The 24,067-nt window shown below is 38.4% G+C and overlaps 1 protein-coding gene across 1 annotated transcript in view; it reads right to left on the bottom strand.

Moving 5' to 3' along the window:
• Positions 1–345: 345 nt before the first annotated feature.
• TGDS (TDP-glucose 4,6-dehydratase) overlaps positions 346–24,067 on the bottom strand; it is a 30,512-nt gene continuing 6,790 nt past the window's right edge. The window contains exons 4-12 of the mRNA XM_075064837.1: positions 21,582–21,672; positions 15,973–16,115; positions 12,917–13,015; positions 9,141–9,200; positions 7,191–7,234; positions 6,654–6,819; positions 5,564–5,622; positions 2,092–2,189; positions 346–1,607 (exon numbers count right to left, since the gene is read on the bottom strand). Coding sequence (XP_074920938.1) covers positions 1,507–1,607; positions 2,092–2,189; positions 5,564–5,622; positions 6,654–6,819; positions 7,191–7,234; positions 9,141–9,200; positions 12,917–13,015; positions 15,973–16,115; positions 21,582–21,672 — 861 coding nt within the window. The 3' untranslated portion in view covers positions 346–1,506. The remainder of the gene's footprint in view (positions 1,608–2,091; positions 2,190–5,563; positions 5,623–6,653; positions 6,820–7,190; positions 7,235–9,140; positions 9,201–12,916; positions 13,016–15,972; positions 16,116–21,581; positions 21,673–24,067) is intronic.

The following is a 24,067-nucleotide window of genomic DNA, read 5'->3' as shown; positions in this document are numbered from 1 at the left end:
CAAAAGCTTCTCCCTTCCACCAACAGCAGCTGGTCCAATAAAATATATTATCTCACTATCTTGTTCTCTACAAAAACCTTGGCTTTTTCCATTCCTTATGTGTTTAGTATTACAAGCTCATGCTTGTATTAAAATAGTTTATGAAACAATTTCCCTGTTGACCATGTAATGCTCTCTCTACTTATTCACGTCCTTGTTATCTCCAAGAGTGGGTAACGTCTTGTTCTTGACTTAGGGATAATCTTCAAGGTCCCTGAAAGATTCAGTTAATATAGAATGCCATCATTTAACTTTTTACCAAGAGAGGCACAAATTGAATCACTTCATGAATAACAGAAAATAATCGAGTTAGACAAGCACTTTATATTCAAATGTTAACACTGAAAAATCCACATTAGCAGCTTTTCCATAATTATAGTTTTCTACTGAATTTTATGTGAAAATACAGGATATTTCTCCCTTCTATAAAAAAAAAGGGTAATTTACAAGGAAGTTTTACTTACAATCAATATTTCATTGATAAGATGATCTAAACTCTGATAATGCAAACCATCCCACAACTCAGTGAAACAAAACTATTTAGCTTTTATCCCTATGGCCAAAAATATTCTTATCATGGAACATTATAACATTTTAAATACTATAACAAACTTAGCATTCAAGTTTTTCCAAACATTCCAATTGTAAACATTAAGGAAAAAAATTATTTGGGATAATACAAGAGGTAATAACTGGATAATCATCACACAGTGACAAAATCCTTTGAAAATAATGTAGACAGATAATGGAATGAATTAAATACAAGCTTCATGAAAGATCTCTTAGGCTGATGATAATTTCCCAAGACAGGTGATACATGCTATTTAAGACATTTAAAATTAGACCAGACAATGTTCTAGAATAGTTATCTATGGAGAACAATATTGCAATGGCAGGGAAATAGACTGCAACCATTTAGATCTCATCTCTACCTTTGGTGATTCTGTACAACTTTGGTAGAGCATAGAACATTTGGCTCCTTAATAATTAAACGCCTGAACAGAAAATATAATTTTGTAGCTAACGTGATGGAACAAGTATAAGAAGTGATGACCTGTCTTGTACATCTGATGCATTTCTGAACTTAAACACACCAACATATTTTCATCAAAAATACCAAGAATTGTATCAAAAATGTTTCTTAGTCAGAGTGAACAAAACAGATTTAAAATCAAGTGTATCAACGTATAGTGTTATAAAAATCCTTCATATAGTTATTTAAAATAAATTTCTATAAAAATTTAAGGATATTGCACTGAAAACTGATTTACATCTACAAAATCAAGTATTAAAAAGCTCTGAAAATCTTTCCCATTTTGTTCCTTATTTACAGCTGTGAATTCATAATTGTCCACGCATCTTGAAATATGAGAAGACTTCGTCTTGGTCACTTGACTGCAAGTTTCTATAAAGAAGACATGGTCACGAGGAGAGAGGATGAATTTCCTTTACGTTCTCTCTTCCTCCCTACGGCACATCAAGCTGTGCAAATAGTTCTGTCACAGGAAAGGGTTCCAAAGCTTTCTCCGCATTCTTCCAGTTGCAAAAATTGTCTCTGTACCATTCAACTAGCATAAACGAGAAGGTTGAATTTAAGACATAGATCAAATTAAACAGAGAAACTGATAATTAGGAATATTTGTACCGTTTTTCAGATACCACAAGGAAGCTAACACAGCAGTAGTATACTTATACATAAATTGCATTCTGCGACATATATAGCTAATAATATTTGGAACCTTCAGTGAAGTCCTTAACCAAGATACTATTGTATCATATCAAAATGTCTACTTTATTTTTGCCCCTGCTTTTAAATTATATTAATAATGGTAAGGTGACTTAATGGGTTTCTTTTAAAAAAAATACTAATACGCACATAAGCTACTTAAAGAGGAATCAGTTCTACTGGCTAGTTTGAAAAAGTAAGCTCAGCAGCATTCTAATTTTAGCTGCTCGTAAGGTAACACTAAATTTCAAAACCAAAATATTCTCTACTTCTTTACTCCCAAATCACCACCCCCAAGTGAGTTACAGATATTAAATGTAGCATACTTGTTTTCTTTATTCCTTCCTTCCAAGGAACTTTAGGTCTCCATCCTAAACTGTGCATTTTTTCTGAATTCATCGGATATCTTAGGTCATTGGTAGGTCTTAAAAACAAATACAAAAATACAAGTTTAAAGAAAAACACAGTTCAAGCATGTACAATGTTTTTGAAAACAATTCACTGTACAGCACTTTGCTCTACAGTGCCCTCAAGCACTCATATTAGGTGTTTTTTAATTAAAAAATGATTTTCCCACTCAAACAGATCTGCTTTGTCACATTTTCAAAACATTTCTACCATGCATGTGATCTGCACAAAACTCATCACGTGCAGATGCTCAGGGAGAAAAATGAGTTCGGCCCTCACAGTAACTTAAACCCCACTGTGCTAGTATGTTTATATTACTCCACTCCACCCATCCACCCACTCTGGAGGGCTTTAGAACCCAGATGGTGCTTCCCACCAATCTATGTGGCCTTTGGAGAAAACTGCAGAGAGAAGCTACCACAGACTCCAGCTGATAGTGGCAGAAGCAGCCAAAGCTGAGACTTTTAGTCCTTTGGACATTCAGAGAACCTTATATAGTTTTAATTCGACTCTCTCTGTCCTGTGCTGGTTTGCTGTTTGATCCTCTCCTCCCCTCCCCTCCCCCAAAGTCTTTTCACCTCAGTTTCACTCCACATCTGTCCCTCTTACCCTTTTCTCCCCTACTTTTTCTTTCTCCCTTCACCTCGTTTCCTGCAAGACCCTACTTGATGTCTTCCGAGTTTGATAGCAAACCACTGATAAATAGTCTTGAGTAGTTTTTCAACATGTTATGCACCCACCTTAGAGTAATTTCATCTAAACTACATTTCCCCAGTTTGCTTACGAGAATATCATGTAGGATTATGTAAAAAGTCCAGATATATCATTCTATTGCTTTCCCTCCAACCACTAGACCAGTTACCTTGTCAAAGAAAGCAATTAGATTTGACACAATTTGTTCTTGAGAAATCCATATGAGCTATTAATCATCACCTTATTTTTCTGTAGGTTTGAGCAAATTGATTATTTAATAATTTGTTTCAGTATCTCTACAGGTATCAGGCTGAGTGGTCTATAATTCCCCAGGTCCTGTTTTTAGCTCTTTTTGAAGCGAGGTACTATGTTTACCCTTTTATAGTCATCTGGGATGTCATTCATCCTCCATGAATTCTTGAAGACAACAGTTAATAATTCACAGATTGCTTCAACTAGCTCCTTAAGTATACTAGGGTAAATTTCATCATTGTCTGCTGTCATCACACAGTTCATTCTGCTTAAGTGTTATATCCTTCTAGAACTCTGTGTCTGTTTTATCTATTTAGATTTTAAGCTCTCTGGGACTGGGACCATATACTACTCATTGTACAATGCGTAGCACTAAGGGGGTCCATTCTGAGTTGGCTCTTTGGCACAACCATACTAAACATTATTAGTAATAAATACAAATAATACACTGTTAGGAAGCTTCAAATATTCACCTTGTTTGATGCTCTGAAGACATGGCAATACTCTAGAAATCTACAACAGCAACATCAGCGTTAGTGAGAGCTCAGTGCTGTTCAATACATGGATCCTAAATGTACCAATATCCACTGATGGAAAGTGAGTGAGGAGAATCCTACTTATGTATTTCACCATTTATCTAAATGCTGCTTACTTGAGGAGAAAAGCTGCTGCATCACTACATCTGGGAGCACAGGCACCTAGACAGTAAGCCATATCAACATTCCAGGAGCTGACAAAAGATGTAGATGCTGCTGAACTGTTTGGGTGCCAGTAGAAATATGGATAAACTATTTTCAACATTGTCCCAGTAAATGCAGTGATTAATGTCGCATAGACAAGACTTTTGTGTCTGTCAGTCTCCTCAACCAAATACCTTCCAGATATTGTACCACTGTTATTTAAATAAAATAGAATATAAAGTGTCTTGCGCTACATTTTAAGATGTTATACTATTGTCACCATAATTCTTTGCCAAGATGCAGCCTGCAGTTAGTCTTTCCAATTTCCCTTCTTTATGTTTGTTCACAGAAAGTGAGGCAGGGTTCATATTTTATAGAAAACAATGTCCTATTTTTCTTCAACACTTCAGGGCTCATCTGTTCCCATCTCTAAAGTTCATAACTCTCGATCTTATCAAGAGTACAATAAGAGCTTGTGTATTTTATGCTCTAGGAATTATTCTGGCGAAGTTCTATGGCTTGTGTTATACAGGTCACACTAGATGATCATAATGGTCCCCTCTGGCCTTGGACAAATCAATCAGTCTAAAATACAGATAAAGGGCTGCATTTGGCCCATCTGACATATTTATGCAGCCCGCATAATTACATTCACATTGTCCAGAATCTAAGCTTTAATCTTTTTAAGTTAATAAATTTAAAGTCTTCCTGGCTGCTAAGATAACCTTCCAAATACAAACATAGTAACTGATAGTTAAGGGTAAGATTCTATCATGGAGGTCACAGATTCCACGACTTTCCAGGACCTCTCTGACTTCTGGGGCAGGACCAAACCAGGGGCCGGCCCCTAACCTGTCAAAGCAGCTGCTGGTCCTCTGGAACTGGAGCAGTAGTGGTCACCAGAGCTGGAGCAGCTGCAAGCCCCAACAGCACTCTGACAATGTGTCGTCCTCCCCACCTCTCAAGGTATTTTAAGTAAAAGTCAGGGAAAGGACATGAGCATAAACAAAAATTCACAGAAGCCCATGACCTGTCCCTGATTTTTATTAAAAACATCCATGACAGAATCTTAACCTGATAGTCTTTCTAAGCCTGCAGATCACCTGAAACAATGGCTCCGAGGTGTGACCCCTCCTGCTCCGTACTAATCTCACTGGAGTGTCAATTCTAAAGCCTGTTGATGCCACGTTAATGGCGATATTAACTATTCCATTACTGATCATTTCAGAATACAGAATGGGGGTGCAAGTGAAGCTTACTGAAGGTAGGAAATTGGAAGTTGCTTCAGGGAAGGAAATGCAAATAGAGAACAGAGACAACACACAAAAACAGAAAGTTAAACAAATGACAGAAGTAAGAGTGGTTGTAAAGGTCAGAGTTTCTTCCATCCTGCCTGATGATGATGAATGTAACAAGAACTGAACAAACAAATTAAGAGAGTTTAGTTACTACATAAATGCCATATTTCTACACTATCTGTTTGCAAATCTCCTGACAATAGGCATTCCTCTGTGGATTAAGGGGAGGAAATACCACTGTACACACATAGCCTGGCCTATGACTAAAAATGGAATATGCCCTTCAGGTGAGCCTGACATCACTGATCTATGCAGGAACAGACTATTGTCACAAAAGGGCATAATGAGAATTTTTTTTTTTTTTTTCTGCAGTGGTACAAAGAAAGTACAAAACAAACAAACAAACAAAAAGATAGAACACATTTTTAAGATAAAATTCGCCAATAGACTGTTAACCAATTCCTCACCTGTCTTTTACATAATCCACCCAATGTTCCATTTCAGATTCTGAATTGGTCTTTTTTATCTGCCAACCAGAAAAGAATAAATTATTTTCTATATTATAAACTAGGTTACAATGCATAGAATTAAATCAATATTAAGGTTTGAATTTAACACTGGACTAAGAACCACCATTTCTGTATGTTTTTTGGTTTAAATTTTATGAGCTGTGGCTGGTAAAATTATTGCAAGGTAATTAGTTTTGACCATTTATAATGATTCCAATGGCCACTCTTCTCCAGATACCTTCCAATACTTGGGGATTGGTCCTGCTTTGAGCAGGGGGTTGAACTAGATGACCTCCTGAGGTCTGGTCCAATCCTGACAGTCTATGATTAATAACTGGATTTTTGTATAATTCTAAATTATAACAAGTTTTTACTTTTGTCAATTCTACATTCCCTGACGAAAATGAAACACAGAGTATCAAGAAGCAGTTGTCAATTGATGACTGGTCATTAGCCTGCGTGAAAAACAGGTGGAGAGCTCTCAATGCTGCCCCCTTTTTTAAAGAAGCACTTGTATTAGTGAGAAACAATAATAATACCACTACCTATTTCTTAAATAGCACTTTTCATCAGTAGATCTCAAAATACTTCCAAGTCTTTCAATGTATTTATCCTCACACCATCCCATTTTACAGATGAGGAACTGAAGCACTTAGAAGCTAAATTACAGGCCCAAGATCACCCAGGAAGTTTATGGAAGAGTAGGAAATTGAACCCAGGTCTGATTGCATTAGTATGGAGACTGAGCTACCTTCAGAGTTATAGATCATTTCTCCCAGGTCAGGATCCCAGGAGGACTGAAAAAATACTGTAGCGTGGGGTAGCTTGCATGGCTGTTTTGTGCATTATACCTGTGCTACCAGTTCTGTGTATCTATGGCACTTCTGTCTCCCTAGGGGATTGTCAGACCTCATCTTTCCCACCCTTTGAACATTAAACTCACATAAGCCCAAAGTAACTCAAATCTCTGAAATTTAATTGCAGATGTACCATTATTAAGAAGAAAAGAAACCACAAATACTCTGAACTATCTACATTGTTTACTTACTAGATGGATTAATTCTTTGGCAAGCTGTACAATGGACATTTCAAAACTGGTTCCAATGTTATAAATTTCACCTGGCTTCCCCTTCTTTAGAACAGTAAGGAATGCTTCTACTACATCAGTGGTATAAAGAAAATTCCTTCTTTGAAGCCCAGAACCATGAATGCAGCTGAACAGGAAAAAGAAAAATACAGTGTTGTGTAACTTTAAAAACAGAAGTATCCAGTTATTCTATCAATATTTAGATGTGTATTTTTAAACGGATACAACTATTAAAAATCAGACAAAGATGCTTTTTGGTTGAAAGACGATTCTGTTTGAGTTAATTTTAAAATAGCCTTTTTTGGTTCCTGATTGCAATGTAACTAAAATGCAAGTAAGTTATGGACATATTTAGATTACTAATGGGACTAATTTAAAAAACATTAAATTTATGAAGAATACTGCATTGATTACAATAATAACCAAGGCTTTTCCACCACATACTCCCTGCCACAAACCAAAAAAAACACAACACTGTAGAAAACTCAAGTTACATACCATTTCCTGTTCTGATGCAACAAAGATATAAACTTTGGAATAACCTAAACAGAAATAAATAAATAAAGTCGGTTCATTTTGGAAGAACTGAAGCTCTACAAGGACTTACAAGGTGAAATTGTGGCCCCACTGAAGTAAATAGGCCCAGGATTTCACCCATAAAGAATATCAATTTAAAAACAAAGCAAAACACAACTGAAAGTTAGATGGAAAAACTGAAATAATGTATTCATTTGAATTTTAAAAGCTGTTTAATAGAAAAAAAGTTTAGAGTTTTTTTAAAGGAGCATTTGTGGGAATGCACGCCTTCCAACATTCATCCTAACAACCAAGCTAAAAGCTCCCTGGGCGTGGAAGTTACATGCATATTTATTTTGTTGTTCAAAGTGAACATTTACATACATCTCATAAGTCTGTTCAACGGATTTTACTCAAGATAGGAAATACCATCACTATGATTCTGTGAAACAAACCAGTGTAATAGTAGAAAAGCAGAATAAGAAATGGAATCCATGATCTTTTGCTCTAAAAATCACTGGAGATCACAGGATTAGTAGTTTTAAATCTTACCCTCTTTAGGGAGCCAAGGAGGCCCTGATCCTACAAACACAACATATGCTTAACTTTATGCATATGAGGAGTCCCACAGACATCAATGGGGCTGCTCAAGTGCATAAAGTTACGCACACGTGAAAGCATTTGCAGGATCAAGGCAAATGGGGGCTAAACACTTGAGCAAGCATGATCTTACCTTGCAAAAACAAGTCACAGCCAAATATCCCCACGTAGGCAAAAAATTACTCAAACATCTGTGAGCATGAGTTAAAATCCAGTGGTCTGGTACTTACCTATAACAAATCCATAGCTACAAACAATAGTTACTACAGTTGCCAGCTAAAGAGCACAAATGTGCCACAAAGATAGAAAGATCTTGAGATACTAATTTTTGAGCAAAAGTCCCAGGCTACCTGCGAGTACTTACATTGGCAGTTGTGATATCCAGCTGTGGCCAAGGATTCATCAAAAACATATTGCATCCTACAGTTATTTTCGTCTAACTATAAAAGGCTATACATTTTCGAGCATTTTGACTCTTCATTAGTCAGTCCGTTAAGTCCCTAAATATTTTTTCTTTATTTTTCTATGAGTTACCACCAATCCGTCTAAATTTTTGCAAGATGGTCAGAACTAAAAGCAGTGCAGAGAGGCACAACCTCAAAAAAATAGCAAATATGCCTTTACAAAATGCGGCATTTCTTTATCAAAATGTGCAGTAACTTTCATTGTCATTTATCCACTATTACCCCATATTTGGATAGTAGCAATGCAAAACACAACTCCCTCCTATTTAATATCTATTTTGAACAGATATTAAGTCTAGACAAATGCATTCCACTTCAATTTCATTTTATTTCTGACCAGATTTCTCACTTTTTTAGGTTTCTTTTTATCTTTAATGATGCAACTCCACCTTCTTTCATATCTGAAGGATTTTCAAAAAACAAAACAAAACAAAAAAACCTTACTGTTTACCTGACTTTCATATCATTGATAGAATTATTAATTAAGACCAGAATTAACATCAATCCTTGTGGCACACTGATATCCTCTGAAAATCTAGAAGCACTGTAAAAATTTCTGACAATGCTTAAACAGATATTTGAGACACTAACAAATGCTTTATTGGAGAAATGTAGTTCCCGCTTTCCCCTGCATCCACCAACATGAGTCATTTAGGTGGTTAGTCTGGTAGGTTATTAATATCAGACTAAGACAGACGGTGCTAATTGAGCTTGACCTACTTTGCCTGTGATACAAATTATTTTCTTTGGAAAACACTGTAAGTATATTCTGACACACACACACCACAAAAAAAACAGCAGTAAAACATCTAAATCACCTTTTTACAATGGATTAGAGAGTTAAGATAGAAACAAACATCTTACTTACTTTTTCTGGATACTGATGTGGTCCATAAACATTGCTGCTTCGTGTGATAACAACTGGAAACTTTAAAATATTAAACATGTGAGTATTATATGTCAAGGACTGTAGGCCCAAACTGCCTTCGCTTCTTCACTGAACAATTAATAATAGCAATTCGCAATTTTGTAGTGCCTATCCAAACATCTGGAAGCACTTCATGAATAAATGACGCCACAAGACAAACCTGCCAGTAGACAACTACCTCCAATTTAGAGATGGAGACATGCAGTCAGCAATAGAAGTTCCTGATCCCCATTCTCATTTGCATTCCTGTCTAGAGGACACTACAAACATGTATACGGTAGACAATATAAAGAGCCTTTATGTGACATTTCTTATTCAAAAGAAATGTTTCACTGTCATTAACAGACATCTATCCCTGAGTTTTCCCCATCCCAAAGACAGCACACTTATGAAGAGCCTTCAAAGGCCTGAAAAAAATAAGACGAAGAATGAAGCAAGGCAGTGTACAATTGAAATGTTTAAACAAACAAGTATCTGCATAGCAATTTAAAGCTTCAAATAAAAATAAAGAAAGAAAGATGGAAGGCTGCTTTCCCCATGGGAGCAGACAATGCAATTTGGTTACCTTAACTTTGCACACCCCTACTTTGGAATATACGATTTCTTTTACGTTTAGCTGTAATTTAGAAACTAGGGAATTTAGTTAGTTTTGATAGACTGGTAGAAGAAAGATGAAAATTCAGAAGTTTACAATTACGATGAAAAATATCTGTTTGTTTTGAATGCCTCTAATAACAGGATAGGCAAGGGTCCTTTTGATCCAATTTAAACAGAACTGTGAATCAGATGGTACTGTGTCAGAAATAATTTCCCTAAACAGCTTATTAAGGTTTACCATGACTCAGTTTCCACATAAGCATTCTTTTATTGGTCTAAAGGCCACTTGCTGTTAATTACATTCAAAATATTACTCCTAGGGGATTCTGCGCTACTACATGCACGCATAATTGATGAGCCATATGTATTTTTAATTTTTGAGCAGAAAAAAGCTTCTGCCTAAATGTTGCTGCAGTTCTGCCTTTTTCCCCACCAGAGGGCACTGTGATGCAAGAACAGCAGCAGCTCCCAGCCAGCTAAGGAAGAGACAGAGCCTGCCTTCTTCGCAGTGCATGCCAGGCCAGGTCAAGAGAGGGGAGCTATGGAGAGACAGACAGCGTGGGGTGCTGACAGGGGGTGGGAAGGTCATATAGGAGCTCATAAGAGCTAGTGGGGAAAGAGACTGGGCAGGGGCTGAACACGGACACATAGGGACAGGGGTAATGGCTGAGTGGGGGCACAGAGACACATGAGGAGGGGATACAGGGACACACAGGGTCATGGGAGTGGCTAGGTGAGGCACAGACATATAGGGACAGGGGAATGGCTGAGTGGAGGCACAGAAACACATGGGGATAGGGTACAGAGCCACATACAGATGGGGGAAGGGAGTGCAGGACCACATGGTGATGGGGAGAGTGGGTGTCTGAGTGGGAGTGGAGGGACACATGCACAGGGGATGCAAGGACACATGGGGGTGCAGGAACACATGGGGGACAGAGGCAGATGTGCCTGACTGAATGGGAGAGGCTAGGGGTCAGATAGGGTCTGCATGGGGGAAGCTCCGTAACAATCCTATCTATAAGGTAGGTAGAAAGCTGGCTAGATTGTCAGGCTAAGCGGGTAGTGATCAACGGCTTGATGTCTAGTTGGCAGCTGGTATCAAGTGGTGTGCCCCAGGGGTCGGTCCTGGGGCCGATTTTGTTCAACACCTTTATTAATGATCTGGACAATGGGATGAATTACATCCTCAGCAAATTCGCAGATGTCACTAAGCTAGGGGGAGAGGTAGATACACTGGAGGTAGGGATAGCATCCAGAGTGACCTAGACAAATTGGAGGATTGGGCCAAAAGAAATCTGATGAGCTTCAACAAGGACAAGTGCATAGTCCTGCATTTAGGAAGGAAGAATCCCATGCCCCGCTACAGGCTGGGGACCGACTAACCAGCAGTTCTGCAGAAAAGGACCTGGAGATTACAGTGGATGAGAAGCTGGATATGAGTCAGCAGTGTGCACTTGTTGCAAAGAAGGCTAACAGCATATTGGGCTGTATTAGTAGGAGAATTGCCAGCAGATCAAGGGAAGTGATTATTCCCCTCTATTAGGCGCTGATAAGGCCACACCTGGAGTGGTGTGTCCAGTTTTGGTCTCCCCACTACAGAAGGGATGTGGACAAATTGGAAAGAATCCAGTGGAGGGCAACAAAAATGATTAGGAGTCTGGGGCACATGATTCACAAGGAGAGGCTGAGGGAACTGGGGTTATTCAGTCTGCAGAAGCAAAGAGTGACAGGTGATTTGATAGCAGCCTTCAACTACCTGAACGGAGGTTCCAAAGAGGATGGAACTAGCCTGTTCTCAGCCGTGGCAGATGACAAAACAAGAAGCAACGGTCTCAAGTTGCAGTGGGGGAGGTCTAGGTTGGATATTAGGAAACACTATTTCATTTGGAGGTTTGTGAAGCACTGGAATGGGTTACCTCGGGAGGTGTGGAATCTCCATCCTTAGAGGTTTTTAAGGCCCGCTTAATAAAGCCCTGGCTGGGATGATTTAGTTGGTGTTGATCCTGCTTTGGACTAGATGACCTCCTGAGGTCTCTTCCAACCCTAATGTTCTATGATTTCATGAATCCCTCTCCACCCCACAGAAAACCCTGTTCCATATTTTTCCTACCCATACCCAACAACTCTCCAAGTTCACACCCAGGCTCCTTCCCAGCAATTTACTTCCCCCACCCTCAGCTCCTCCGTCACCCCTGACTCTCCCAAGCCTTTGCACTGCTTCTGAGGGATGCAGGAAATATGGTTCTGTATTGTAGTTTAAATGAATTATTACTCAGAGTTCTGTACTAATATGCCCAATAAGGAATCTATTTGCCAAAAAACATTTCCTGATACTTTTTGGTTGTCTCTATTGTTACAGACATACTTGCTGACAGGCATTTTGAAATAAAATGACCAAAAATAACTGAAACTGGTATGATTATATTGTGTTCTTTTGACAAATAAAATATGCAGAATTTTAAAATATTATGCATGGAACTTTTTTTGGCGTGGAATTCCCCCAGGAGTACAATACCAATGTATAAGCAATAGCCAAAATGTAACAGGTTCAGGCCCAGAAGGTATCTTTCTATCATGGCATGATTCCAGAAGGGTCAGTGCTTTTCTGTACCAAGAACGCCTAAAAAAATGTTGCTTTTTATATACTATAACAAACATATAATGTCATTACTGGTTATTGGACCTTGGTGAAAGTTACCTGTAGCGGTTTAGGGCTGCACTTTGCTCTCTTCTTGGTTTTCTTATCTTATTTTGCAGTATTTTCCCCTAGCTACTGAACTCCACATGTCTTTCTAAACAAAGTTACATAATTAATCATTTACAGGGTCTAGCATCCAATCAACCATGTTTTCCTTATTTCTAATATTCAGCCCAAATCTTAAATATTTCCAGGGTTGCTAGAAGTTTAATATAAACAATCCCTCTTTCTCATAATCTCATTATTTTTGGTCACGTGCTTCACACCTATTACTTATGTCAAAATCCAAACTCAATTTAAAACTATAATTCACTCAGATCTAATGTGGGCTTATATTGTGGTAGATTTTACTTTGACACATATGGAAGGGATGCTATTGCAATAAACCTTATAGTTTCTGAAACCTGAATTAGCTTACCTGGTACCTTTCCCAGTAAGACTGAACAAAGCATTCAGCAGCTGCTTTAGATGAGGCATAAGGATTCGTTGGTCGTTTGGGTGAAGCTTCATCAAATTCCTGAAATAAAAAGAATGATAACTTGCATTCTATAACAGCTTTCATCCTAAAGAATCCTAGAATGTTTTTAAAGCTTCATCCTGAAGCTACTGTCAGAACATTTCTACTACAACTGGGGTAAAATACAGCAGCTGTTTGACAGTACTGGAAGTGAAGAATATATCACTCAGCTGAAAACAAAGGAGAAATTTAAGGCAGAGTATAAATGCCTATATGAAAACAAAAATATACCCCAGATGGACAAAAGCTTTCCCAGCGAAAAGTGTTGGCCTGGATAACTCTTTTCTGGCAGAAGACTCTCTCCAGCCTACAAAGCTACTGCCCCTAGCTGGGGGTGGTTTTATTTTCTTGGCAGGAGAGGTCTCTCCTGCCAACAAAAAGGGGCTACACTGCGTAACTTACAGTGGAACTGCTGTAGTGGCACAGCTGTGCACCTGTAAAGTGTGCATTGTAAACACAGCCTGGAACTGACTGAGGTTCTGTCTGACATGGTGATGAAGTTCACACCACTTATCTTCGGGAAACTTTAAAATCCACATGATCAGTGGCACAAAACCTCCTACCCAGTCTCTCTATTTTCTTGAAGGTAATCTCCAGACCCACACATAGCTATAGCCTGGACTGGATGAGTTTTTTAGAGCAACATACCCCTGCCATCCCAGTGGTATCTGCCACAATTTCAGCAACTGGTACAGAAAAAGACTCTATCACTAATTTGCTATGATGTGTAACCTAACAAAGTGGTAGATCTGCGATGAGAACCTCTTAGTTAAATGGATATAGATGCAAAGTAAGCCATATAAAAATTCCTTAGTGGAAGAACATAAGAGCGGTCATACTTGGTCAGACCAAAGGTCCATCTAGCCCAGTATCCTGTCTTCCGATATTGACCAATGTCAGGTGCCCAGAGGGAATGAACAGAACAGGTAATCATCAAGTGATCCATCCTCTATCACCCATTCCCAGCTTCTACCAAACAGAGGCTAGGGACACCATCCCTGCCCATCCTGGCTAATAGCCATTGATGGACCTATTGTTCATGAACTTATCTAGTTCTTTTTTGAACCCTGCTATAGTCTTGGACTTCACAACATCCTCTGGCAAAGAGTTCCACAAATTGACTGCGGAAAAAAATACTTCCTTTTATTGTAAACCTGCTGCCTATTAATTTCATTCGGTGACCCCCAGATCTTGTGTTATTTACTCTTCATAACATTTCCTTATTTACTTTCTCCATACCACTCATGACTGTATGTACCTCAATCATATCCCCACTTAGTCATCTCTTTTCCAAGCTGAAAATTTCCAGTTTTATTAATCTCGTCTTATACGGATGCCATTTCATAGCCCTAATCATTTTTGTTGTTCTCTTCTGTACCTTTTCCAATTCCAATATATCTTTTTTGAGATGGGGCAACCACATCTGCACGCAGTATTCAAGATTTGGGCATACCATGGATTTATATAGAGGCAATATGATATTTTCTGTCTTATTATCTATCCCTTTCTTTTCATGAGTCTCACGATTCGGCTCGCTTTTTTGACATGCCATGCACATGTGGGCGAATGTTTTAGAGAACTATCCACAATGACTCCAGATCTCTTTCTTGAGGGTAAAGCTAATTTAGACTCCCTCATTATATGTATTAAGTTGGGATGTATGTTTCCAATTGCATTACTTTGCGTTTATCAACACTGAAATTCATCTGCCATTTTGTTGTCAGTGACCCACTGTGTGTGAGACCGTTTTGTAGCTCTTTGCAGTCTGCCTATCCCTTTTTCCAGATCATTTATGAGAGGAACTTCCCTCTATCCCATGACAGTTTACTTTGCTTAAGAGCCTTTGATAGGGAACTTGTTAAAGGTTTTGAAAATCTAAGTACACTGTATCCACTGGATCCTCTTGTCCACACGCTTGTTGACCCCCCTCAAGAGATCAGTAATTGGGAGGCATAATTTCCCCTTCAAAAAAAACATGTTGACCCCCCCAACAAATTTGTCCATCTATGTATGTTTGACAATTTTGGGATTCATCTATGAGAAATAGTATTCCTTTTCTCTTCTTTTAAATCAAAGTGGCTTAATTAGTAAAAAGAAGTTGTGAAGGGTAGTAATCGTCAAAGGTTCCCTCAATACTGAGAATAGAGTTATCGACCATTACTTTTTGCACTGATGAAGGAATCTTGCCACAAACTGTCAAACAGGCTATGTCTTCCATTTACAAAACGCCCAAAAGTGTGTAAGGTTATTTAGGGCTTTCTACATGGCAAGTATTGTGCTGGCAACCCCCCGGGTGCGAATCTCAAGTGGCTTGCTGCACAAGTAAATCCTTGTTGTCACTGCTGACAGCTCAGCAATGTCCAGGGATGCAGCTTGAATGCTATGATTTGAGAAGGTAGCTAGCCAAACTATGCAGGTTCACCAGAGCTGCCACACAGGACCTACCAAATGTTAACCGAGCCTAATATATATAGCAAAACCAAGTTTCCCTGTCACATAAAGCTACATCATAAGTAACGACAACACAACAAAGAAGGAAAAGACAAAATGTTCTTTAAACAAAGATAGACTCAAAAGCACCCTGGGCAGAATTTGTGACAGGAATTCTTTCCATACCACATAAATTTTATTTCTTCAACTGCATTTTTTTTTTATTTTTTTTTTTTATTTTTTTACTGTCTACCCATTGTTCTAGGCATTCTGTATTAAATGTAATACACGAATGATAAAAGATGATGAATGAGAGACTGTTACTAGACTATGTTTTAGTAACAATCAGTACTTGTTTATAGGTTTCATCATCTTCAGGAACACCACATACAGTGTATGATAGTTCATTCACAGAATGTCATGGGAAGTTATTAAAATCTTATCTTGTTCTGTTTAAAATCTTTAAAAATATGCATAAAACAAGCAGAGGTACAAACAAAAAAATACAGCTGTGTTTTCAAGCTCACCGCATCAATGCTACCTCCGTATACTTCATCTGTGCTGACATAAATGAACTTCTCCACACTGGCTTCATATGCAGCAGTGACCAGAACATGAGTGCCATAAACATTCACATAAGTGAATTCCAAGGTACGCCAAAATGAAAGATCTATAACAGAATGAGTTTGTCTTAAAATTTAATTTCACTATGGTAGAGAACGAAAAAGTTTTCATTTCAGGCCACTGAAGAATTTAAAAAGAAGACTTGGCACGAAAAGATTAACAGGAACCCATATCATGAGGCACTGTAGAGATGAGAGTTTTCAGTGGTATTTTAACTTGAGTTACCTGATTGCCAATTAACATGGATTATAAAGACATATATAGACATTCCCAATATTTGCTTCAAGACAAACATTTGTATCTGGTAACAAACCATGACCAATGCCAGAGTGAACTACAACCAGGAATAAAATGTTTGCAGAGGACCTATATTTGCCTTTACAGTAGTGATAAGTCAAATGGCAGTCAATTCACTTGAGTTTACAAGATAACCAAACCCCTCTATGTAACAAAAGGGTTAACTCAAGTGTGGTTTAAGTATAGGTTGCAATACAATATCCAATTATTAATTTGTTATTACTAAAATATTAGTTTTAACAATTCTCATAAGACACTGAAACTAACTGAAAGGAGTTAAAGCCTTAATATATGCGAGTTTTACTTCCCAACATTGCAAAGTATGTAACTGTATTTTCTGGAGAGTTCTTCAGGAAAATTTGTTATTAATGCAATGTGTACACACCCCTAAAAAAAACCCCAGCATTAAGATAGAAAAATTCAGAATTTAAAGAAGAAACAAAAAACAAAAAAAACAAAAAGAGTGAGGTTGAACACTGAACCTTAACTGCATCCTCTTTTCAATTTACCTTATGTTGCATTCATATTTGGTAGTCTGGTAAATATAAATTGGAAATCTCTTGAAAGTCCTGTGCGTGTGCTCACCCTCTCTCTCTCTCTGTACACACACCCACATATGATCTACAGTGTTAAAGACTACTTCAAAACTGACATAACAACATTAGAATTTTTTATAACTGCAATGCTCCATCATTTCCATTAGATAAATGGTCCCATTTTGGGGTGCAGGGTCCCAGAATGGATGGCTCCCTATAAAAGAAGAGGAAATGAGAAAGGAATATTTATCAAGTTGCTTCCTCAAGAAAGAAACTATCAAAAGTCGGGATTTCATGTAGGAGTCCTGAACCAACACTTTTCACATCTGACCTGAGAGCAAAAAGGGCAACACCCAGTCCAAAGTCTCACAAAAGATTTACACTAAACCTGCTATTTGTAGATCGTGAAATATAATCCAAATGTCTTGGTTTGTGAAAAGGAGTTCAGAATCCAGAAAGCCAGGCTTTACTAATACAAGTACAACAGATGTTCAAGGTATTGTGCATGGGTGATGGGGCAAGGGAGAGGGGGACACTGAAGTAACCTTTTAAGGCCCAGTCTCACGAACTGACAGCGCAAGAAACAAATCTGAAGGAAATTTCCTGTCTAATGGTCCCATTCTAGTCAGGATGGTCCTGTGATACTCAACCTTAAACCTATTCCTGGACCAGAAATGAACCGTGCCCTGCACCTAATACCAGTATAATTTCTGGGGGGAGAGGAAGAATGGTGTGGGAAGGGGTAAGAGAAAAAAAAGAGTAAAGGAATATTTTCTCTAGCTGGTACCTTTAAAGAAAATAATAGCTATTTGAAACTGCTCAGAGTCTGGAATGTTAGTAGTATCATAGAATATCAGGGTTGGAAAGGACCTTGGGAGGTCATCTAGTCCAACTCCCTACTCAAAGCAGGACCAATCCCCAATTAAATCATCCCAGCCAGGGCTTTGTCAAGCCTGGCCTTAAAAACATCTAAGAAAGAAGATTCCACCACCTCCCTAGGTAAACCATTCCAGTGCTTCACCACTCTCCTAGTGAGAAAGTTTTTCCTAATATCCAATCTAAACCTCCCCCACTGCAACTTGAGACCATTACTGTCATCTGGTACCACTGAGAACAGTTTAGATCCATCCTCTTTGGAACCCCCTTCCAGGTAGCTGAAAGCAGCTATTAAATCCCCGCTGCCCTCATTCTTCTCTTCTGCAGACTAAATAATCCGCAGTTCCCTCAGCCTCTCCTCATGAAATCATGTGCTTCAGCCCCTAATCATTTTTGCTGCCCCTCTGCTGGACTTCTTCCAATTTTTCCACATCCTTCTTGTAGTGTGGGGTCCAAAACTGGACACAGTACTTCAGATGAGGCTCACCAACACCAAATAGAGGTGAATGATCATGTCCTCAACCTGCAGGCAAAGCTTCTACTTATACAGCCAAAATACGGTTAGCCTTCTTGGCAAACAAGGGCACACTGTTGACTCATATCCAGTTCTCGTCTACTTATAATCCCTAAGTCTTTTCTGCAGAACTCCTGCCTAGCCACTTGGTCCTTAGTCTGTAGCAGAGCATGGGATGCTTCCATACTAAATGCAGGACGCTGCACTTGTCCTGTTGAACTCATCAGATTTATTTTGGCCCAATCTCTAATTTGTCTAGGTCCTCTGTATCCTATCCCTACCCTCCAGCGTATCTACCACTCCTCTAAGTTTTAGTGTCATCTGCAAACTTGCTGAGGTGCAATCCATGCCATCCTCCAGATCATTAATGAAGATATTGAAACAAAACCGGCCCCAGAACCAACCCTTGGGCACTTGCTTGATTGGCTGCCACCTAGACATGGAGCCACTGATCACTTCCCATTGAGCCGCTCTCTAGACAGCTCTTCATCCCCCTTACAGTCCATTCTCCGCCTATATTTCTTTAACTTGCTTGCAAGAAAACTGTGGGAGACCGTATCAAAAGCTCTGCTAAAGTCAAGCAATAACATGTCCACTGCTTTCCCCTCACCCACAGAGCCAGTTCTCTCATCATAGAAGGCAATTAGGTTAGTGAGGCATGACTTGCCCTTGGTAAATCCAGGCTGACTGTTCCTGATCACTTTCCTCTCCTCTAAGTGCTTCAAAATTGATTCCTTGAGGACCTGCGCCATGATTTTTCCAGGGACTGAGGTGAGGCTGACTGGCCTGTAGTTCCCCAGATCCTCCTCCTTCCTTTTTTAAAAGATTGGCACAACATTAGCCTTTTTCCAGTCATCTGGGTCCTACCCCGATCACCATGAGTTTTCAAAGATAATGGCCAATGGCTCTGCAATCACATCCGCCAACTCCTTTAGCATCCTTGGATGCAGTGCATCCGGCCCCATGGGACTGTGCTTGTCCAGCTTTTCTAAATAGTCCTGAACCACGTTTTTCTCCACACAGGGCTGGTCACCTCGTCCCCATACTGTGCTGCCCAGTGCAGTAGTCTGGGAGCTGACTTTGTTCGTGAAGACAGAGGCAAAAAAAGCATTGAGTACATTAGCAGTACCGTTGGAGATGAATTACTGTGTGGAGTGAAGGTAATGGCGGTTAAAAGACATATGGAATTTACTATATTGATACCTTCTGTTGAATAATGTTGGTTCATACCTGGGCACTTAAGGTTAGGGTTTTTTTTAATCCTTTGAGTCCTGCACTTTCCTGGATGTTTATGTGACTCATTGATTTCAATGGCAATTGCACATATGTCTGTGAGAGAACAATTTGAACCTAAAAAGAAAAGAAGTGTAATGGCATACTACTCATCCAGCAGAGGGATGCAAAATCAATGATTGCCACCACATGTTAATAAGCTATATTTTGCACTCCTTTAGTTTAAGGATCAAACTTGTCTTTGAGACTTTGCAACATCTAGTTTCTGCCTGGAGCTTCTTTTTCTGGTTGCAAAGCTGTAAACTCCTGAAAATAGGTTTATAATGAAAATGCTGACAGACCGGGCTGGATAATGACATTTTGAGGCCCTAAGCTATGTCAAGTGTAAGAGGCCACCTACCATAAATTATAAATAAAATTTTCACATGACACTGAATATATAAACACGAAAGCTTTATATATGCATATATACAAAGGCGAAGTTGTAAAAATAGAATAATCTAACGAAAACATATGTCTTGCAATATGCCTGTTTGCATTATGAAATATAAATGAAAATATGTTAATTTGAAACTGATTTCTTAATTAGTAGATATGAAAACTTAATATCTACAGCAACACAAAAGCAGTTACACAACCAGCTTACTTAATGGAAGCAAGACAACTTGCTGTATGTCTGTTTGCACATCACATTAATTTTAACACTGAAATTTAAAACATTTTCCTTTGTGATTTTTGGAGAGCAAAGTCACTGATGATGTCCTCAAATGATAAGCTACAGAGTTTGTCACTTTCGACGTACAGAATGCTTGGAGCAGATAGATGTCTGCCTAGAAAATGTTGCAAGAAAAGCTCTCTTTGTGTTCGCTTCTCCATCCTCTGAGTCCCCCAGAACCATTAATTAATCTTGAGTAAACACCTTGGACACACAGCGACAACAAGCCACATGCGTGAAAGAGAAAGAATTTACCAGAAAAGAGACTGGTAATCTCTAGACAGGCATTGAGAAAGTGAGAAAAATTAGCCTATATTCAAGCAAATATAATGAATATCATAGGCTATTAAAGCCTATAAATCATATTATGCACAGAGTTTGAAATAACTTGCTCACCAAGAACTCAGAATATTTTGAGATATATATCTTCCTTCACTTCTCCCAAAACTCTCTATTTATCTTTTTGTCAGCACTCTGATATTTACTGTGAATATTCCTGAAACTGACAGAGGGAAGCCAACACAAATTTATCCTCAAGATCCACTCGACCCAAGTGCGTAAGATGATCACCTGCAAATTCAATCATGTGAAGCATGGATAGTGCATAAAGCAGAAAGTGGCGTGCACACTAACATACACAACAGTACGTATGTATAGATCAAAAGAAAAAAGAACACACTAACTCTTAAGAAAACTTAGAAAAACAGGAATGAAGCCACTACATGACGGAGCGTGCTGGACATAAACAAAAGATGGCGGCCTTCCAGCCATTACCAGCCAAGGGGGATGCTAAACTAGAAGCAGCTGGCCAATAAAACGCTGCCTTAGGAGACGGATACCAGACTTACTCGTAGAAGACTAATTTTACAAGTGCAATTATTTTTTTTCCTCAGTCTGGCCTCTCATCTATCAATAATGAACAATTAGTGAAGGGTAACAGGTAATAGAACAAGGGTATTTGTGTAGCCAGATGTGTATATTTTTGTCATATTTGAACTAAAAAGTGTCTATTTAGAGAGAAACTTCTTTTTCCCATATCTCCTTTATTTATCAACCGATTTTGATAAAATTTAAAATGGAGTTAGTTTTTTCTTTTTTAGAGGCCCCTCATATCGCGATGCCCTAAACTGTAGCTTAGTTATCTTATGCCTTAATCCGGCCTTGCTCACAGACCCTGAGTCTTAACAGAGTTACTTGGTGTTGCTATAATAAATAGACAATTATGGTCCTTTAGTTTAATATGAAAGCGACAGCAATGAAAACAGCAACAACATGAATAGGTTAATTGTTTCAAACAAAACACCTAGTAGATTTATTACAAAAACATGCAACAGTGCTCACCTACGTGGGTTTGTGCTGCAAAATGTAGCACTATATCAATTTTCTCAGTTTCAAAAAGTAGTTTTATAAAATGGGGTTCACAGATGTCACCCTAAAGAGAAAAACAATTAGATTAAAAACAAAGATAGCAATCCAAGTCAGTTTTTAATAATGGAGTTTCGACTCTTAACTGTACCAAGTTTTATCTATAGTGTATAAACAGCAAGTAGTCTGTTTTGTTAATTTTATCCGTGACCTTATGCAGGACTGCATTTCTATTGATTACTTGTACACTATCATGTCAGTCCAAATTTATTGAAAAGCTTATTTTAAAAAACATAGTATACAAGAATCAAAAAGGGCTAAGCACTTACATACAAGTGGGACTACCTCAATGAGTAAATGCGGGGAAAGTACTCTGTTGATACTTACAATAAACTATTACATAAAGTAAATTCCCAAATCATGTCCAAAAGTCATTCAGTTCCGTCAACACATTTTGCAGCTAAAGAAATAAAATTCTGTGTAATCCTCATACTTGCAGTCAAATTAGCCACACTCTTAAAATAGCAGAAATGTTACTTTAAACATAAAAGGACCAGTTAATTTAACCTATTTATATAAATACTCATTAACTGAATAAAGTTCATATTAAAAAGTTACAATCCCATGGAGGGTGTGGGGGTTCAAACCAACATCCTCTCTGTTAGAATCTGTTAGTGATGATAAAGAAAGGATATTTTTAAATTCTAGAACTAGCTGCTGTCAATATTAAAATAGTTTTTAAATTACACACAATAAATATTAAGTGAATTAGCAATGGCAAGAGCCACTGTAAGTTTATTAGAGAAAATTACAAAAACTATATCTCTGAAATTATCTAAATTAGTTTACTTAAGGACTTACACTCTGAAGTTAATATGCATTTTCACGAATTGGAATGTGAACTTTCACAGAAAGAGCAAGTGAAAAAAACCCTCTGTCCTAAAACAATCTTCATAAAGCCAGAATTTGTAGGCTAAGACACAGGGTCAAAAGTTCTTCGTTATTTGAAAGAATAAGATCAGTTAATAGGAAATAAAGACCGCCCACAGGAAAAAGCAAGTAAATTGTTCAAAGAGCAAGCAAAAGCACTGCTAAAAACAAAAAAAGAAATCACATATCCAATTTTTTAAAGTGATTCAAAAACTGCTTTCCTGTAGTTTACGCATTAATAGAAAACAAACTACAGCTACCTCTAAAAATGAGGAAATAGAAATGTACTTCTTGCTTTTCAAGCAAGGCTCTCCAATGCATTCAGACTCATATTATTGATGTACATTACCCATTAAATATGGAGCTAAATTACCACCACCAGAAATTTAAGAAACATCTCCAATATTAGTATTCAAGCTACTTATGAGTTTTAGCTATACTATACATCAGGGATCGGCAACCTCTCGCACGTGGTTCACCAAGGTAAGCACCCTGGCGGGCCGGGCCAGTCTGTTTTATCTGCTGCGTCTGCAGGTTTGGCCGATTGCAGCTCCCACTGGCCACAGTTCACTGCTCCAGGCCAATGGGGGCTGCAGGGAGCGGCGGCCAACACATCCTTCGGCCTATGCAGCTTCCCGCAGCTCCTATTGGCCTGGAGCAGCGACCCGCGGCTAGTGGGAGTCGCAATCAGCCAAACCTGCGGACGCAGCACATAAACAAACCAGCCCGGTCTGCCAGGATGCTTACCCTGGCGGGTCGTGGGCCAAAGGTTGCCAATCCCTGCTATACATAAAGCATAAAGATGTTATGAATAATTGTTGAATGAACAGCGACACCTAGTGACTTTAAAAAAATGGAAGATGAACTGAAGATCATTCTAGGATCTAGTTCATAGTTTTCAGAAGCAAGGCAACCAACTGGCTGGCAATAGTTCCAAATATATAACTATTTGGTAGAACTATACAGGCAAAACTGTTAGTTTACCTTTGCTCAAAATGTTACACACCAAAACACACACTAGGGAAACATTAGATTGACATTTTCCCATTCCTTCACTTCAGAGATAAAAACACACTACTAAATGTTCTTTAAACAGTATCAGCATTACTCAGCCTTTGCTTACAGAAACCAGTGTGTTTGCAAAAAGTCAATGAAGGATTTAAAATAATGTGTTTCTTCCTGTACCTCTAGAGAAATATACCCTTCAGAAAGTCATCAACATTCCAGTAATTTTCAGTGGGGAATGCTGAACAATGCTAATACTCTGATAATTACACACAAATATTAGAACCTACAGGCTTTTAGTTTTGGCCCTTGCAATGCATAGCACATAGTCCTTGGTACAGCTATATACTTTGTAGTATGCTCTTATAATCTTAAAATATATAACCAGTCCAATTATCTTTTACGTTAACATTCTGCACTTATACTAGACTTCTCAGTTTCAGAAGCACTTTACAAACATCAACTAATTAAACCATGCAACACCCTTGTGAGGTGTATAATGAAGTATTATTCCCATTTTACAAATG

The sequence above is a fragment of the Chelonoidis abingdonii genome, chromosome 1, assembly GCF_003597395.2.
Source record: "Chelonoidis abingdonii isolate Lonesome George chromosome 1, CheloAbing_2.0, whole genome shotgun sequence".
NCBI lineage: Eukaryota > Metazoa > Chordata > Testudines > Testudinidae > Chelonoidis > Chelonoidis abingdonii.
This window is presented reverse-complemented; position numbering and strand designations above follow the sequence as displayed.